Here is a 19634-nt window from a genome sequence, read left to right on the forward strand (position 1 = left end):
TTGATCGTGGTTCTTCTTCATCGCTGATATATTGTAACTCGATAGAATTGCACATCCGTTGTCGTTGTGCCTCATACTCTTCTTCGACTTGCTCCTCAGTCATATCAACGACGTCCATCATATCTGCAAGCTTGTCACGATGACCTTGACGATTCTTGTATTGTCGAGAGTAATATATAAGCATAATACTCTTAATCGTCTCAGGATTAAGTTGACCACGTCGGTGGCCACATACGTCCCTTGCGGCACTAAAGACTCGCTCAACTCCAGACTCAGCAGCAGGAATACAAAGTATATCACGAGCCATTGCTGATAGACCAGGAAATTGCTCTTCCTTTTGTTGCCAAAATAGCAATATCTTTGTGTAGATATGTGCTATACAAGTTAGAATAAGATTATCAGAAGATTACCAGAAACTTACGAGCATCAAGATAGAGATCAGCCTCATTCACATATTCCTCTCGCTGGCCCCGAGTCCCATTTAATGTCTGACTTTGCTGCAATACTAAGGCTAATGGATCCATATCTGCATCTCGTAATCCTGATTGACTCGCAACTCGCACTGTAGAGTACTGCTCTTTATAAAGAGTCCTAAACTGTTGTTCAAACTCTGTCTCCCAATTTCGTATTGAAAAGTCAAGCTTGCAAACCTTTTTGTTAAAGTGTGAGAGCTTCACACTAGGATTTAAGATACTAGCAAATGCGAAGATAGATCCAGTATTTGTGTATAGCTTGTTATAATACTTCCTAATCTTCTTCTCTGCAGCATCGATTGCTAAAGTCATCTTTGCTGCCCATGGATATGTCTTATGCCGTAGCCGGTGCCAAGTTCCTTCAAGCGTTGATAAGAGTTTTTGATATACTCCAAGTGTATAGCAGACAGTAGGTCCGGCTGACGATCCAATGTTTGTTGTAAAGAAGTTGAATGGCCTTGTAAGATCAATGATGTATTCGATGTGCTTCCATTCTAGCTCGCTAAGTCTGAACATGTGAGCACCATGATCGCCTCGAGTATATTGATTGATTGTTGACTTGAGTTGCTGTGCTCGCAGAAGCATATGGCATGTCGAATCCCATCGAGTTGATACATCTTGAATAAGTCGAAGAAGCCTCTGAGATGATTGACCCCGGTTCATGTTTGCCTTTTGCAAAGTCATAAACCTGTTCCTTCGAGTTTGACTTGAATTAACAAAGATAGTGAGCTTCCGGAGCTATGAGATATTAGAAAAGACTACCAGAAGTTTACCAGAACTAACAAGAGAATATATACCTTTCCAAGTGTAAATCCAATACCCTTGTCCTTCTGCAACTTTGCAAGGCCCTCCATCTGATTCTCTTCTTCCCAGTTCATTAAGATCTCTTGATTTGTTGGCGTAATCCGGATTCGACCAAGGAGAGCACTAAGGGCAAGTTGAATAACGTGAGCTAGGCAGGGTATGTGTTGTACTTTTCCTCCAATGAAATGCTCGTTGTCTGCAATACTATCAAGCATTATTTCCACATCTCTCATCATTGAAGTGTTGTTTGACGCATTATCAGTCGTAATGGATATAATTCGTCCTTCTAAATGCTGCCTTGTGATAACTTTTTCAAGTATTCCACATAACTCAGCACCAGTATGCTCTGTATATATAGGTTCAAACCCAATCAAGACCTCTTGCATTTTCCAATGACGGTCGATAAATGATGCAATAACACCCATAAATGAAAGTCGAGTAACACTTGACCAACAGTCGAGCGATAATGCAATCTTTGAACCAGGAACAACATCTTGTAGCATCTCTTCTTCGATTTGTGTGAGCTTTGTTGTTAAGAGGTTTCGAATAGTTGTTGCTGAGGGTAGTGGATAGTGAGGATTCTGTAAGATAGCAAGCCTTTTCCATTCAGGATCCTCGACTGAGCGGAACGAGCTATGAGTTGAGATAACTGTGTATAGAACTTGTTCGTAAAATGCCTCTTGTGTGAGAATATGATCCTATTATAGATATTAGCCTATATAATTCTGGTAATAATCTGGTAATCCTTACCTGTTGAGGTCGCATCTGATTGATTCGCATTTGATAGAGACTATCCTTACCCATCCGTGACTTCTTTTTGCAAATGTCTGATGCAAGATGTGTTGCCATAGACTTTGGGCCAGCAGACTTGATTGCAGGATGCGTAAGGGCCTTCGAACAATAGGTACAAATGACACATGGTTCTCCAGAAAGCCGGTCTGCTCCTTGGTGATAAATTCTCCAGTATTGAGAACTCCAGTTGGTTGAATCCCATGCAATCTTCATAAGGAGTTTTGTAGTATGATCTGAGTGTTGTTCATACCATCGTGATAGCTTCCACCACTCAATGAATACATCGTGTGTATCCTTAGTCCATTTGATGAATTGGTTTAATTTGCCAGTATATTCGAGGCCCGCAGGGATTTGATTTAATGAAGGTAGTCGTTGAGAAGAGGGAAGAGAGTCTGAGAATATATTAGAAATAGGATTGTCAGAGTCAAACAACTCTGAATATTGCGATGACATTTGGCAAGTAGCAAATTGTTTGATTATCAGAAGATTACCAGAAGTCTGGCTACGATGAAATACTTAAATCTCTATAGCCCCTATTCGCGTCGGAAAATCAAATACTCCATTTCTCTCCTCTACTCTAACTCCAGAAACAACATATCCTGTGCAGCTGATACCTTAGCCCACTTTTCCTTATCAAATTTCTTAGAGTAGACAAGTAAGAACGCCTCTTTGAAGCTAGAACTATGAGTGGAGACTTGTAACCATCCGTTGTCGGCAAGATTGTAAGACTTTGGGTACCACTGCGCAGGTCCTGGTAATTGGGCCCACTTTCCAAACTTCCAAGCTGTAAAGTTTGTCCAAACTGCCTGCTCGTACAAACAGAAATATTTATGTGGTGGGATAACGTTGTGAAAAGTGCTATAATAAACAATTAGTATCTCTAGAAGATTGCTAGAATGATCAGAGACGTACCCTTCTTCTACATCAATCCATGGCATATATTCAAAGAGATGCTCAGGCTTCTTTCTCAGCTTTCCAGCCTTTCTCGTATATGAGCGGATACAGCTATCCCAGAAATGTTGCCACTTGCGGAAATTGGACTCTTCATGGGCCTATCAACCGTTAGTATTACCAGAAGATTACCAGAAGATTACCAGACTATGAGGTACCAACATCAATGCGTGCTTGAGTTAAGAGAGCCTGGATGCTAGCGATCTCTTCATCAGAAAGCTCATCTGGTAGAACAGCCTCGTCATTTAAAATATCGTCGCGCCGTAACATAAGCTCCAACTCTAAATCGTCTTCAACCTCAGTATCCTCCCATTCGCTGTTATGATCGTCATCGATTGGGATACTGGTGATACCCTCAAATGCAGCAAGCTCAGACAGAAGTTGTGGCGGAGTAGATGGTGGGGCTTGTGGAGAAGAAGAAGGGGCGCTAGTATTCTTGACTTTCTGATTCGCAATGCAAGATGCATGGGTGCCCTTTTCAGTCCTGTTTATAGTTAGATTAAGGCTACCAGAGATTACCAGAAGGAACTTACCGAACACGAATACGCTCAACCTTCAATTCATTCTGTAGACGTGTCTTGTCTTCAGCAGAGGCAGCGATATACTTTGCAGACTTGTATAACTTCTTTAAGTAGTAGCTCAGATCACCATGGTCAGCCTTGAGTGCTAAATGAACAGCCTTCTCATCTTCAGTAAGGTTGGAGACGCGGTTACGAGCTTTGATAGTATTCAAATTAGTGGAGAGTTCTTCAGGTGCCTTGCGTTTCGCCATGCTAAACACGTGATTAGCAGAAGATCATCAGAAGTTCTGACTGTAGAATCAAGATAATAAACTTACTTGAGGTCCTAGTGAAGAGGTAAAGCGCAAAAGAGAAGAAGAATGTGTAGATCGGAACGTAACCAAGGAAGGTGGTTGGTTGTAAGGTTGTTGTTTTTTTAAAGTTGCAAACAATTATATTCGTCAAGGAATATTCACCTGCAAATAATTACTGTTCTAAACAACACTACAACGCGTACCTTCAAATAAAACACATACCTTTCAACCTCTACCTCTTTCTTTACTCTTTCTACAACATCCTTGCTACAAACTCACTGTAAGTACATATATCTTTTGATCTACTTCTTTGTCTTGTGTATACTTCACTAACTCATCTTAATGTTAGCAAATGGCTCGTATTAAGCAAACTGCTAGGAGATCAACTGGCGGCACAGCACCAAGGATGCCACTTGGATTACAGGCTGGCTCTAGGCTTGGTGGAAAGGGAAAGGGAAAGGAAAAGGCTGTGCGCACAGCAAGAAAAGCTCCAGTTCGCTCATCTCAAGCTTGCAACAATCATGCTCAGAAGGCCATGCGCCGTGCAAAGTCTGGTAAGAGGATTACCAGAGGATTACCAGAACTCTCTAATAAACATATAGGCACCAAGGCTCTCCGCGATATCAGAAGACAGCAACTTGATACTCGCCTGATTATTCCAAAGCTCTCATTCCAGCGTCTTGTTAGGGAAATCGCACAAGACTTCAAGTCCAATCTTCGCTTCCAGCAATCTGCTATCCTAGCTCTCCAGGAAGCTGCCGAATGCTTCCTCATTCGAGAATTTGAGAGTATGATACTTGAACATAGTGACAGGGACATACTAACAGTTATAGTGACAAATCTCCTTGCTATTCATGCGAAGAGAGTGACAATTCAGGCAAAGGATATGGTATTGGTTCGGCGTTTGCGGGATATGATGTTTAATCATGGAGCTGTAGGCTTAATCGATGGAAATGTCTCTCACCCAGGAATGAAGGTTAGATAAGTTCTGGCAACCTTCTGGTAACCTGGTACCTAAAGGCAAAGGTTATAGTGTGGAATAGGATATCAACGACATGGGAATGGAGTTATTGAGTTATGGCGTTTTACGATATCGATATCAATGTGAAGTCACGATCACACCCCCTTTTCAATGACTAATCAAACACGTGATATAACTGGGTTGCCAAGACCTATACTAGGTACCCGGCAAGTGAGTAATCCTCATTCAACAATACTCGGGATATGAGTGAGTAACTCAGCTGGGTGAGTAGAAATTCTACTACTCGACTCATGAGTACCCAGTGCGCAGCCTAATACTGACAATAGTTTAGTAATATGTGCGCTAGGCTTGAGGCTGACTCCCTACGGATAATTGTAATGCCGACTGTCCATTTGCGGGGGAGGACTTTGCGCCTGAACTTCGCACCAAAATACGTACTCGGAGGGGCCAAAACAAGACATCCTATATGCTAAGATGGCGGAACCCTGGTTGCGCGGCGTACCTCCCGCATGCCCGACGGACACCAAGGGGAGCCGCTTTTGCAAGTGGCCGAATCACGAAAATGGCGCATTGCAAAAGCAGCGGAGTGTGTGTGGAGCATCCGGGGCCCAACCATCATATATGGCAATACGCGATTGGCTTACAACAAAAGGCATCAGTGGTTTAGTGGTAAAATCCATCGTTGCCATCGATGGGCCCCGTGTTCGATTCACGGCTGATGCAACACCACCAGTCTCCAATTCGGAGATTCATCTTTTTGCAGTTTATTTGCGTGCTACATTAATTCAAGGAGGTCGATGGAATTATCTATCCCCACTGCAAGGAAATATATTTTGCATTTTTGCATGCTATATTGTTCGAAATTGATGAGATTTTACCTACTAACGTGGTTTACCACCAAACGGAACATCCTACCAAATGAAACACTTTCCGACTACATCGCAACCTCAAACCCAATTACTCCACCCCAACACATTAAAATTAACTACACTCAATTGAACTCTCTTCTCCTAGACAGGTTCGTACATTATGCCTAGTCTTGCTGCACCTCCCATAGCGCCGCGAAGTCGATGAACAGCCTCTACAGCACCCTCTTTTTTAGCGATCAGTTTTTGAGCATCTTCTATAGTAAGTGACCCTCCATCTTGGAACACGTGTATGCAAGCAGGACGGTTTTCTTTCCGAGGTACACTTACATATAAATTTGTGTGTGAGGGTACCTACGAACTTAAATTTCCCAACATTTTAAAAACTTCAATAGTCAGCGCAATTTCGAATTATTGACTTAGCTCTGAGATATATGAATTAATTACATAGTTAGATTATACATTTAATGATACTTGTTAAATGTTGTAAAAATATGGAGTAATAAATATTTTGATATTCGTCCATATAAATTTACGTAGAGATTTATATGAGAAAATATCAACGTATTTGGAAGCGTATAACTTCTCCAAATATCATTAAAACAGTGTTCGGCACGGGGGTAGGTATATACCCAGCGTATCCGGGTATATACCCGGGTATATACCTACCTTTCTGATTTCTTATACCTACCCGTACCTACCTGAGTATCTGGGTATGTATCCGGGTATTTGAAGTCGCCCGTGCCCCATCACGTGCTGAAGATCAGGTCAGCCCTTAGCACGTGATCCTGCTTTGGTGCTACTTATTGTAGCTATATACATTTTACACGTGATCAAGTCACAAGGCTTGGCAATACCCGGGTACCTTAGGGGGGCCGGGCCTTTTTTCGTGACCATTGGATAGGATTAATCGTATAAAAGGGTCATAGAGTGACCCACACTGTCTTATGTAGCCAATAATTTGGCTACAAAAGGGCTTAGTGGTATGGTATTTTGACGCTAAGCTGATACTAGTAGTATTTCCGGAAGGTGATATTCCGACAGCTAATAAGTATTCCTATAGGAAGACACTTCTGACATAATATACGTACTGAAATAGTATTAATAGTAGTAATAAAATAGAAGCCCACATAAGAGGCTACTGTTAGAGTTAAAAAATCCAATACACATATAACAGAGTTAAATAATTTAAATAAAAAATATTGTAACGTGGTTTATCAGTATGTCGGACATATCAGTACCTTGGACACTTTTCATTGGCATTCTACTTTGAATATCAATAAATCAACCATAACATATTAAATTAACTATAACTAAGCGGAATCAGATGAACTAGACATATCTATAGCTTCTTGACAAGTTCGCGCATTATGACCAGCTTTTCCACAGATCCCACAGCATCGCCTAGACGGTTGCCCCTCCTTGCGACTACCCCCAACCGCACGTACGTCGCGTCGTACCTGCTCATCCACATCCTTCTGTGTGATAATAGCCTGTGCATCCTCTACTATAAGTGCACCTCCTTCACGGACACGAGCCTTTTTAGCCCTGCGGCGTTTGCTAAGGGCTTCGTTGGCTGCTCGAAGGGTACGTACCTCAGCAGACAGAAGGGTGTTCTCATGTGCTAGTCGCTCCGTACCCTTTGCCAATGCAATAACTGTCCCGAAGAGTGGAGTTGGCGAGCTTGCTTGGTGACGGGCAATTCGATTTCGAACGAGGGTTGTTTGTGAAAGAGCTTCAGTTGGGTTGGAAGGGGTCTGGGAGACCCAAGGGTTGGTGTTGGCAGTAGAGGGTCTAGAGGGAGTTGGAGTCCGTAACCTCACGTCAAGCTTTGAAAGCACTGCTTGCGGGTCGAAAGGCACTAAGCCAGCTCCGCGGAACCCGGACTGGGCGTTTTGGGCTGTCATGGATTCCAGATATGCTGCTCTAAAGGCGAGAAAGAACTCGACCTTGGTAATGTGGTTGATATGAGCCTTAATGAAGGTCCCAATCTGCCGACCATATGCCCGCTTCAACACACTAAAGCACCCGACATCAAGTGGCTGAGTTAAATGAGACGAGTGGGGAGGTAGTCCAAGAGTTATAATGTTGTGTGCCTTGCAGTACTCTTGGAACTCGGCCGATTCATGACTCTCGTGCCCGTCTAACACCAGCATTCGATATGGACCCCTTGCACGAACAGCAGTATGTTTGTCGAAGTGTTTCAACCATTCTAGACCCGTCTCATTGTTTGTCCATCCATTGCTTGTTGGTTTAACAACCCAGTTGTGTGGAAGGCCGCCGTCTGTATACCAATTTGCAAGATGATTCTTGCCTTTAACTACCAAAAATGGAGGAATACTCCAGCCGTCACTGTTGATACAAGCAATCGCTGTAGCCCATTCCCGATTCCCTGGCTGAACTGCCTTACCTCTGCCAAGTCGATCTGCACGGGTAACAACCATTGCAGGGCAAATCATACCCATCATAAACCCAGTTTCGTCAAAGTTATAGAAGTCGCAGTCCAAAACACCATATTTTGCCCTCATATTTTCCACTAGTCGAAACCACGCGCCAATTAGTTCAGAATCTTCGCACAAGGCCCTTTGGAAGTCGTAAACGCGATTAAAACGCGTCTTTAATTCTGGACGTCGTTGTACAAATCGGTGGGCCCAGAGCTTCCCGACGCGCCTCCCTCCACACGATTCGAGTATAAAATTTGCCATATCTTCTACACCAGCAAGCCGGGGTGCAAATCCTCTTGAATCCATATCAAGTATATTCTGAATAACCACCTCCTCTTCTAGTATAGTTAATTTCATCATTGCAGGCCGGCGTTCGTAGACAGTAGTTCGGCCGTTCATTCTGTCGCAGAGTGTAGAATGAGGTACTTCATAGAGCTTAGCAGCCTTCCGACGACTTAGATTTTTTGATGTTCGGATAGCCTCGATAGCTAGAATGATTTTTGCTTCTTGGGTAATCACTGACATAATAAAAGGTGGAAAAACCGCGTTGTGAAGTTAGAGGGTAGGAAATTCGGGAAAAGTGTCCAAGGTACTGATATGTCCGACGTACTGATAAACCACGTTATTGAATTTATATACTATAATTTATAACGTACATGTATAGCGAAAGCGCCAAACAAGCGAAAGCGCCAAAATTATCTACCCTCACGACAAACATTGCGATAAATCTACCACAACATTAGAAATCAATTGAAACTACTCGGAGTCCTCTTCCTCAGAGGTGTCTATTACAATCTGACACGTGCGCGCATTGTGCCCAGTCTCACCACACTTGCCACAGCGACGGGCACGGGTTTCTTCCCTTGGCTTCCGACCACGGCTTGCCCTTATTTCCTGCTCTACCTGCTGCACAACATCCCTCTCATCCTGTAGCTCTTGCGCCCCTTGTTGACTAAGTGATCCTCCTTGCTGTAGTCGTGTTTTCCTAGCTCTCCGGCGCTTGCTTAGTACTTCATTTGCCTGTCGTAGGTTTTGGTTCTCTCCCTTTAGCAGTGCTAATTGATGCATTATTTGCGATGCACCCTTTGTAAACTGGTCAACAGCTGCATAGATTGAGGTTGGAGAGCTATTTTGATGGCGTGAAATCCGAGTTTTAATAAATGTAGACTGTGACATAGCTTCAATTGGGTTGTTTGGTGTCTGAGAAACCCAAGGTTGAGCAGTACCTGGGCGGGAGCTTGGAGGCGTTGGTGTCCTTAACTTAAGATCAAGTGTAGATATCACTCTCTCAGGGTCAAATGGAAGAAGCCCTGCCCCTCGGAACCCGCCTCAAATGTTACTTTCCGTCATTGTAGTGTTAAATGCAGCGTGGAAGGCAGGAAAGAAGTCATCCTTTGTAATATGAGAAATATGAGCCTGCATCATATCTTCAATTTGCCGACCATAGGCCTGCTTTAACGGGCCGAAACAGCCAACATCAAGTGGCTGGAGTAGATGAGAAGAGTGAGCAGGCATACAAAGCGTAATAATGTTGTGTTCCTTGCAGTACTCCTCAAACTCATCTGAGTGGTGGCTCTCATGACCATCAAGGACTAACAAGCGATAACCACCAACACTCCGGGCCTTTGTATGCTTCTCAAAGTGCTGAATCCAATCCATGCCTCTCTCGTTTGTAGTCCAGCCATTTTCAGTAACAGAAATCACCCAATCGCTTGAAAATCCACTATTCTCATACCAAGATGTAAGGTGGTTTTTGCCTGCAACAATGATAAATGGTGGTACTGCCCAACCTTGAGAACTAACGCCTTGGATTACTGTAACCCATTCCCGATTACCAGGCTGTACCTTCTTTGCTTTTGCCCGCCCGTCTGAGCTTGTTACAACCATAGCAGTTGAGATAACGCCCATCATAAACCCAGTCTCATCAAAGTTGTAGATATCTGCTTCATCGATACCATATTTCGCAATTGTGTTACGCACAAGCTCAAACCAGCCATTAATAACTTCTGGATCTTCGCACTTAGCCCTCTGGTAGTCGTATTTGCGCTGAAAGCGTGTCTGGAGCTCTACACGCCGCTTAACAAAGTTTGAAGCCCAACGCGACCCAACGCGTGACGCGTCGCGTGTTGCAAGTAGTCGACTTGCCATATCTTCAACAACAGACAGCCGAGGAGGAAACCCTTTGGCAGCTAGGTCGAGTATATACTGAACAAGGACGGACTCCTCTAGGTTAGTTAATTTCCGTGAGTTGGCTTGGATATCGCGTCGTGAAGGTACACCTTCTAGACGACGACCTAGCTTGCGGTGGTCCACAGAATAGATCCTAGCAGCAACTCGAAGGCGTAACTTTGGGTCGCTTTGCATAGCCTGGATAGCTAGCACTAATCGGCTTTCATCGTTTTTATGGGGCATGTTTTGTTGTTGAGGAATTTAACATTTAGTTGGGGGGTTTGGTCACCGCATCATTTTGGCGCTTTCGCTTGTTTGGCGCTTTCGCTATACATGTACGTTATCCTTCTATAAATATAAATATTGTCCTATTATATTACTTCGTCAAACACACTACGTGTATCCTCTCTACAGCCATAAGCACCGAGCTGGCATGAGGCGAGATACTTGAGCCCCTTGACAATCTGTACCAGTCAGCACATCAACCCATCATAGTCGTAGGATGCATCTGTGCCAGTGCAGTAGCCAGCTCAAGCTCGGTAGGGTAGGGAGGCGAGTACACGATATTGTCAAGCGTGACAGGAAGGTGCTGAAAGATGGCATAGTGAGAGCCTTCAAAGTTAAATCACTCAACCATGTTGTGGAAGTTCTAGTGCCGCACTCTCCATAACATGCGGACCCTCTGGGCGGCGTCGGGTCCCTCAAGGCACTTCACCATAAGAAGATCGTACGGGGGAGACAGATCAGCTACGATGGGAACATATCCGCCGAGGTTCAGTTCGAACTTCTCACAGAAGCGGGCCCATGGAGATCCGAACTGGACTGTGCAATCGAGCATGCTGGCACCGCTCTGGGCAGCTTTCACGACCTGCAGCTCCCTGAGAGCAGACTTAGTGGCTGTCTCACGGCTGTCCAGAGAAGCTTTTATATCGCGGCGTCGCTCAGACTTGCAGTCCTGCGATGCTATAATCTTTCTCTTCTTCTAGATCAGCGAAGCAACGCTGGGAGGGACGCTCTCCTCTGGCGTGTCGATGTTACGGCTACAGTAACATGATGTCATGGTTACAGGGGCCAGGGCCTAGTAACGTGATGTGTGAGTCACAGTGGGAAGCGGGGTAGGCTGCCATGTGACGGGGCTAATGGATAGTTGCAGAAACTAGTGGATATTGGATAGTTGAGCTATCCACGAACTATCCTGAATATCTAGCTATCCGCCAACTATCCAGATTACCCATGAGGCACGACGCCACTATATAAGTAGATAGTATTTCCTTAGATAGGAGCTTCGTGCTCAACTCAATATAGTATTCTTTACAATACTGTAACGTATTACTTGGAAAAGCCTTTGTGTCTAATCCCCTGCCTCCTCTGTCAAGTCAACCTTATGCAAGAAACCTCTGTGTCTTTTATCGTTTAGAAGTCAGCGTTACAGAGAGTCACTATTCCTACCATTCGCTACACGTAAAGGAATAGCAGGAATAGTAAGAAAGTCTACTATTCCCACTATCCCTTTAGCACGATGCCACTATATAAGTAGATAGTATTTCCTTAGATAGGAGCTTCGTGCTCAACTTAATATAGTATTCTTTATAATACTATAACGTGTTACTTAGAAAGCCTTTGTGTTTAATCCCCTGCCTCCTCTGTTAAGTTAACCTTATGTAAGAAACCTCTATGTATCCTATCGGATAGGAAGTAGCGTTACATGCTATGGATCTCTCGAATTTCTTAAATCTAGTAGAGGAGAACATAGAGATGATGGAGGAGAGCATTAGGGAGGCTATAGGGGATGGTATACTTCTAGTAGGTCATTGCACAATACATACTAGATTCTAAGGCTCAAGATGATGATGAGGGTGAAGAGCTTAATCTACAGTCTATGCTAACCCCACAAGCTGCACATCAAGCTATACAACGTTTAATTGAGTTTAATAGAATCTAGGAATAGTGGCACGAAGGAGGCAGCAGTGTATTTACAGTCCTTTGAGAAGTTTGAGAGACAGTTAGGGCTTATAGTAGCCAATTCTAAGGCACAGGGAACCTTACATGGCTAGTTTATGTAAATAGTTTAATTTTATATAGATGTCACGTGAAATTCCATATCTTAATATTTACGCTAACGTACATGTATAACGAGTCGGCCACCCAAGTGAGTCGGCCACTTTCCACCATTTCCACCACCTTTTACTTTGCAACTATTTCCCTCTACGTACAAAAATGGAATCTACTTCAAATGAAAGCCGTATAATCCTAGCAATTGAAGCTCTTAAAAATGACCCTAAACTTACCGAACGAGCTGCAGCAGGTATCTATAAGGTTCCCCGGGCGACTTTGGCCGACCGACGCGCTGGAAAACTATCAAGACGCAATATAACTGCAAATGGGAGGAAGTTGACCAATACTGAAGAGAGTGTGCTTCTTGATCATATTATTGATCTAATTGAGCGAGGATTTCTGCCCCGGCTCAAAGATATACAAGATATGGCCAATCGCCTCCTTGGGGTACGCGACGCAACGCGTGTTGGCTCACGATGGTCAGGGAACTTCGTACGACGCCAACCAGCCCTTAATATGCATTTTCGACGTCGAATTGACTACCAGAGGGCCCTAGCTGAAGATCCTAAGATTATACAAGCTTGGTTTGCACTTGTACAGAATACAATTGCAAAATACGGTATTGTCAACTCAGACATCTACAACTTTGATGAGACTGGGTTTTTGATGGGAATGCTCTCGCATGCTAAGGTTGTAACAACCTCTGATCGACAGGACAGACCTCGTACAAAGCAGCCTGGCAATCGGGAATGGGTTTCTGTAATCCAGGGTGTATGTGCAGATGGCTGGGCAATGCCGCCATATATCATTGTTAAGGGCAAATATCACCTCCTCTCCTGGTATACCAACGGCCAATTCCCACCAACCTGGCGGATCCATCCGAGCGAAAATGGCTGGACTACAAACGCTATAGGCCTAGATTGGTTGAATCACTTTGAGGGATGTACTAAGCCTCGTACAACTGGTGGATATAGACTTCTAATCCTCGACGGCCACAACAGCCACCGGGCTACTGAATTCGATGATTTCTGCAAGCTTAACAATATTATACCGCTTTGCATGCCTCCCCATTTATCGAATATCCTCCAGCCTCTCGATGTAGGCTGTTTTAGCCCTTTAAAAGCTTCGTATAGCAAGGCAATTGAGCAGATGATGCGGAGGCATATAACTCACATTACTAAAGACGACTTCTTTCCTGCCTTCCAGCAGGCCTTTTTTGCTTCAATGGGAGAAGAGAATGTACGAGCTGGCTTCCGAGCAACTGGCCTTGTTCCATACGACCCTGAAACAGTAATTTCTCGGCTGGATTTTAAGCCTAGAACGCCTACACCGTCAAACTCTCGGCCAGGAACCGCTACCTCCTGGGGTCTAAAAATGCCAACTACAGCAATTGAGGCTGTTCAAAGCTCTACTACCTTGAAATCTAGGATTGCTAGGCATCAGGGTAGCTCCCAACCCATTTATATAACGTAGTTGACGCCCAGGCTAAAGGTATCTCAATGCTAGCACACAGACTAGTCCTTCTTGAAGCTGAGAACCAGGAGCTTTGTACAGCAAATGAGTTACTAAGCAAACGCCGGAGGGCTAAAAAGAGCCGCCTACAGCTTGGAGGTTCGCTTTCAGCACCTGAAGCTAATGCGATACGGCTAGAAAAGGGTATAGTTGATGCTAGGAGAGAAAATACACGTAGGGAGGGTAGTTCTACAGAGCGGGCTCAGCTACGTACTCGGCGTTGTGGCAACTGCAGCCAAACTGGTCATAATTCGCGAACTTGTCAGGTAGTTTGGGAGACGTCTGAAGATGGCGATTCTGAGTAGTTTTAATTGATTTAAGGCGTTGTAGTTGAATTGATTTATATAATATATAGGTGGTCAGTGGAAAGTGGCCGACTCGCTTGGGTGGCCGACTCGTTACATGTACGTTATCTCGATATTATTTACGGGAGCTGAGCTATCGACGTAACGTTATGATGTACCCTGCTATCTACCTCGTGCAGTATGTACGGAGTATACTCTATCTATATGCACAAACCCCCATAAAAAACATCCCTCCCTAGTAAAAAACGCCCGCTCAAACCCCCACCCCTCCAGACATTCGCTGGCATAGCTAATCATACATAATTAAAGGCAAAAAAAAGCATGTGGCAGCGAAAGCGACCAACAGAAATAGCCCGCCGAGCCCACGATCTAGATCCCCCTGTCGTATTTTTGGCGTCGTATTTTTGCGTCGCATTTCTTTGCTCGGGCGCCTCTTTTTTTCCTTGCCAATAGTGTGCTCGATCAGATGAATGCATGCGCTCAGACTAATGAGCAGATTAATGGGCAGCTACCGATATCGCAGCGGAGTTCCCAAACAGCTCCTCCTCCATTTCAGCAGGGTGGTCGATGCGGTTGTTGAACTCCTTGACGGGGTCGATGAGGAAGATGGAAGCTGTGAAATTCATTAGTCTCGTGATCCCAGAAATAATAATACTGCAAATATAGACGTACCAACAGCAGTCGCAACGGTGAAACACCCGGCAGCGACCCAGATGAACCTGAAGCCCAGAGTGTACGCCTCGCGGAGTCCCCCAAGACCAGCACCGATGACCTGTCCAGTGACGCCCGGGATTTTCCCGAGAGCGGCAACGTTCTGGTTGTTCAGCGCAGTGATGAAGTCAGGCAGTGAGGACTCGGGCAGGCCGAGGGGTAGGACGGCCGCGGCGATCTTGGGGCCGAGATTGGTGTTTAGCTTGCCAACGAGAATGGCGTTGTCTGCATAGATGTTAGCCGGGGGAGCTGGTAATATAAGGAGATGTGGACTTACAGATAGCCAGACCAATGGAACCGCCGAAAGAGCGAACGGAGATCATGAGCCCGGATGTCGTTGCGATGAGCTCACGGGGGGTAGACAGCTGTGCAACAGTGACGAGCGTGCAGAGACACGTTCCGAGACCGATACCCAAGAATACGGGGTATCCCCATGCGTGATCACCGCTTGACGGGCCAGCCGTAGCCATGAGGATAAAGAAGATGATCATGCTGACGAAGGCGCCCACGGTCGGGATCTTGACCTGCTTAGTTGTCGCGCAGTAGGCGCCCGCGAGAATGGCGAAGAGGGCGTAGATGATGAAGTTGATCCCGTACCGGGCGCCGACACGTAGCGGGTCCGTCTCGTAGAGGATGGATGCCTGGAAGGCGAAGTAGTTGTTCGCCGCGAAGAAGACCAGGCCCTCAACGAAGATACCGAAGAGCGCAATGGAGAAGTTGCGGCCGTTGCTGAAGAGGCCGTGGTGGAACATGCCGTCCTTCTTGAAGCGCGTCTCGTAGACGATCAGGGCTGCGATGAAGGCAATACCGATGAAAAAGGGCACCATGATATGGACCTCTGGCCAATCGTATGGGTTCTGCGACCATGAGAGACCCATGCAGAAGAGGACGAGGCCGGCAGTGAGGAAGAAGTAGCCGATCCAGTCGAGCTTCTTCAGCTTCTCGAAGTGCGCGAGGCCGAGCTGTGTTGGCAACGATGGTGGGTTGTATAAGACGAGGCAGAGAACTGTCGCGATGGCGTAGATAGCAGTCGAAAAGTACCAGTAGTTTCTGAATCCCTCCGGGTTGGTCCGGGTCATGGCACCTCCCACGAGGAGAGCCACAAGACCTCCCAACGAAGCCGCAACGTTATCGGCGGCTTGTGCGTATGGTCTGTACTTTCGGGGCAGCACCTCGGAGGTGACTGCGTGGAGGAGAGGCTGGACACCATATGAGATTCCGGCAACACACTGTCCCGCAATGGCCATGTTCATGGTGTCTGCGCGCGCAACGATAATGGAGCCGACGGCGCCGCAGAGGGTGAGGAGGATGAGAAACCATCGGCGGCCCCAGTAATCGGCCGCTTGGGAGACTGGGGGAGAGAGGACGGTGGTGAAGATGGCAACGGCAGAGGTGAGCCAGGTGCTGTTGGCATTGCCGCCGACTACCTTTGCAATATCTTGTGCGCGCTGGGAAATAGTCAGAGGGGCTTGCTATTCTGGATTTTGGGATGCAACTTACAGCACCTGCGCCAACAACGTTGATGAGCTGCGCAAAGTAGATCAGGCAGACTGCGAAGACCGTGAGCCACGTCTTCGTGTGAAGGCGTGGCTCGGGCTCGTCATGGTCCTCGATGCTGGCCGAATTGTCGCAATACGTCTTCTCGTCGACCTGGTTATCGGAAACCACTTGCTCGGCAGGGATTGCTCCAGGTGCCGACGCCGAAGCCACAGGGGCAGCCTTCTCTTGAACGGGAACACCTGCGTCCGCCATCTCTACAGACGATATGAAGTCAATTGGAGAGAGAGTTGTTGATCTGAACACCGGTGAACCCTGACCGGTACCCTGGCAATGCTGTTCCTTCCGAGTTTAAGCCTGTAAACGCTCCTGTGGCCACCACTTTAGCGGCTGATCCCTGTGTGCTAGTGATGTTGCTAGTGATGTTGCTAGTGATGTTGTAGTGATGCTGCTGGTGATGTTGTAGTGATGCTGCTAGTGATGCTGCTAGTGATGCTGCTAGTGATGCTGCTAGTGATGTTGTAGTGATGCTGCTAGTGATGTTGTAGTGATGCTGCTAGTGCAGGCAGTACCACTAAACACCCACCGTCACGGGAAGAACAACCGCCGCTGTCCAGAGAGTGTACTACTCCTACTCTACTGGTGCTCTATAATCTTACTCATGCAGCCAAGAATATCAGGAACACAAACCTATAAACCTCCTCCATCATTAATCAGCTTCATCCTATTCTAGTATCTCATATCCTATAGCTCCACATTGAACATTGTTTTTCCCTTTTCTCCCCTCCATCTCCATCCCCAACCTCAACCAACTACCCCTCTCCCCAAACCCTCAAAACCACCCCTCCACCCCTCCACCCCTCCACCCCTCCACCCCTCCACCCCTCCACCCCTCCACCCCTCCACCCCTCCACCCCTCCACCCCTCCACTCCCATCCACCCCCCAATCAACCACCCCCCAACCCGCCATGGCTATCTCCCCCCCCTCAACATCCTCATCGTCGGCGCCGGCATAGGCGGCTTCGCCGCCGCCCTCACCCTCCGCCGCGCCGGCCACCACGTCCAGATCTACGAGCGGTCCAGCCTCAACAACGAGATCGGCGCCGCCATCCACGTCTGCCCGAACGCCTCTCGCGGCTTGGCCGCCCTGGGCCTCGACCCCGTCGCCGCGCGCTTCGTGACCGCCAAGAAGAGCTGGCGCGCCGACAGCGCGACGCTAACGTGCTTTCATGAGGCGGATGAGGGGTATATTTCCGAAAAGTTCGGGGCGCCGTGGTGGTGGTGCCATAGAGTCGATTTGCATGAGGCGTTGAAGGTGTTGGCGCTGGGGGAGAAGGGCGAGGGGAAGCCGGCGGTGGTGCATTTGAAGAAGGAGGTTAGGAGTTATGATGCTGAGGCGGGGTCTGTGACGTTCACGGATGGGAGTGTGGCTAGTGGTGACTTGGTGGTCGCTGCTGATGGTGTGCACTCCAAGGCTGTTGAGACCGTGATAGGGTACCCGAACCCAGCGCTGCCGACTGAGAAGTACAACTTTTGCTACCGCTTCTTAATCCCTACTGCAGAGATCGCTGCGGACCCAGAGACGGCCATCTGGACCGAGGGCGACGATGGGAGGATCAAGGTTATTGTTACTGAGGGACGGAGGCTGGTGTGGTACCCATGCAGGAAGTATGTTTTGTTCAATTAACGAGTCACATTTGAACCGACGGCTGACTATGAGAAGTAACGAGCAGCACAATTTTGTGGCTATCTTCAGCACCGATGATGAAGTCAAAAATGTGGAAGGTGAGCATGTCCCTCACCCCCAAACATACCATGCCAACTAACGTTCCACAGATTATCGCACCCCTCTGGAGGTTTCCGCCCTCCTAGAAACCTACAAAGGCTTCCACCCATCCGTTCTTGCAGTCCTCAAGTACCCCCCCCCATCCCCCCAATCTTCATCCACATAGCTAATACCCAGACAGAAAAGCAAGAGACCTCAAGCAATGGCCCCTCCTCTTCCGCGCCCCCCTCCCAACCTGGCGCCGTGGCAAGCTCGCTCTCCTCGGTGATGCCGCGCACCCCATGCTTCCTCGTACGACTCCCCTACCCCCTTCCCACCTCCCATACCCCCTTTTCCCACACCCCAACCAAAACACTAAACGCAACTAACACACCCCCAGACCAAGGCCAAGGCGGCGCCCAAGCAATCGAAGACGCCCTCGCACTAGGCCTCCTCCTCACAGGCGCCATGCCCGAGACCCTCCAATCGCGCCTATCTCTCTACGAAGGTCTGCGTCTCAACCGCGCCAGCGCGATCCAGCACTTCAGTAACGCGGGTCAGGATGAGCCGGAGAAGATTCGCGAGGCGGCGGGTAAGTATATGGATGCTGATAAAGTGCCTAGTACGTATAATCTTGATTCCCATTTCCATTTCCATTCCCGGTTTTGGAGTGCTGGGTTGAAAGAGGGAGAGGGGAGAGCTAACGTGTACGGATAGAAAACCCGGAGGAGTTCTTTGAGTTTAATTTTGGGTATGATGTTATTCATGATGCAAAGCTGGCGTTGCAGAAGGAGGTGCCGGGGTGGGAGGTGCCGGAGAAGTTCTTTGAGAGTGAGCCGAGACGGGGGACGTATCCTTAGATGGTTTTGCAGAGAGAGGATGAGGTGGGGGTAAAGATGGTTGGTTATGGTGATGAGATATGATAGATACATTGGGTATAGAGGGAAAATAAAATATTGTTAACTGACAAGACTGATGCTTGGGGCGACGGGCAACGCAGGCTGGAAAACTGGCGATCCTGATACCTTGGTTCGAAACGGATCGTCAACCTAACCAAAACCCGGGGTCTTATTTGTGGGATTCCGTATCCCTGACTTTAACCTCCATATATCCATAACGTACATGTATAGCGAAAGCGCCAAACAAGCGAAAGCGCCAAAATGATGCGGTGACCAAACCCCCCAACTAAATGTTAAATTCCTCAACAACAAAACATGCCCCATAAAAACGATGAAAGCCAATTAGTGCTAGCTATCCAGGCTATGCAAAGCGACCCAAAGTTACGCCTTCGAGTTGCTGCTAGGATCTATTCTGTGGACCACCGCAAGCTAGGTCGTCGTCTAGAAGGTGTACCTTCACGACGCGATATCCAAGCCAACTCACGGAAATTAACTAACCTAGAGGAGTCCGTCCTTGTTCAGTATATACTCGACCTAGCTGCCAAAGGGTTTCCTCCTCGGCTGTCTGTTGTTGAAGATATGGCAAGTCGACTAC

General features: G+C 47.0%; 3 protein-coding genes and 1 non-coding gene across 4 annotated transcripts; 2 read left to right on the forward strand and 2 right to left on the reverse strand.

The window, feature by feature from the left end:
• Positions 1 to 2641: 2641 nt before the first annotated feature.
• On the reverse strand, positions 2642 to 3792 carry VC83_06548 (uncharacterized protein; the record flags this gene model as incomplete). The annotated part of the gene is made up of 4 exons (XM_024470145.1): positions 2642 to 2927; positions 2982 to 3121; positions 3183 to 3504; positions 3554 to 3792. The coding sequence occupies 4 exons, from the start codon at positions 3790 to 3792 to the stop codon at positions 2642 to 2644; spliced, it is 987 nt and encodes a 328-aa protein (XP_024323488.1).
• A 1675-nt stretch (positions 3793 to 5467) lies between these two features.
• Positions 5468 to 5539, forward strand: VC83_06549 (the record flags this gene model as incomplete). Its single annotated transcript has 1 exon — positions 5468 to 5539. It is a non-coding gene; the product is annotated as a tRNA-Gly (tRNA).
• Positions 5540 to 14256: 8717 nt separating this feature from the next.
• VC83_06550 (uncharacterized protein) lies at positions 14257 to 16815 on the reverse strand. Its single transcript, XM_024470146.1, has 4 exons — positions 16379 to 16815; positions 15156 to 16326; positions 14840 to 15103; positions 14257 to 14780 (listed from the first exon to the last, which is right to left on the reverse strand). Exons 1-4 carry the CDS (start codon positions 16628 to 16630, stop codon positions 14665 to 14667), a joined length of 1803 nt encoding a protein of 600 aa, XP_024323616.1. The 5' UTR covers positions 16631 to 16815; the 3' UTR covers positions 14257 to 14664.
• Positions 16816 to 16925: 110 nt separating this feature from the next.
• Positions 16926 to 19108, forward strand: VC83_06551 (uncharacterized protein; the record flags this gene model as incomplete). Its single annotated transcript, XM_024470147.1, has 7 exons — positions 16926 to 16995; positions 17392 to 18043; positions 18099 to 18160; positions 18212 to 18290; positions 18343 to 18452; positions 18541 to 18762; positions 18858 to 19108. 7 exons carry the CDS (start codon positions 16926 to 16928, stop codon positions 18998 to 19000), a joined length of 1338 nt encoding a protein of 445 aa, XP_024323615.1. The 3' UTR covers positions 19001 to 19108.
• Between the last annotated feature and the right edge of the window lie 526 nt (positions 19109 to 19634).

The sequence above is a fragment of the Pseudogymnoascus destructans genome (genome assembly GCF_001641265.1).
Source record: "Pseudogymnoascus destructans isolate 20631-21 unplaced genomic scaffold scaffold_12, whole genome shotgun sequence".
Taxonomy (NCBI): domain Eukaryota; kingdom Fungi; phylum Ascomycota; class Leotiomycetes; order Thelebolales; family Thelebolaceae; genus Pseudogymnoascus; species Pseudogymnoascus destructans.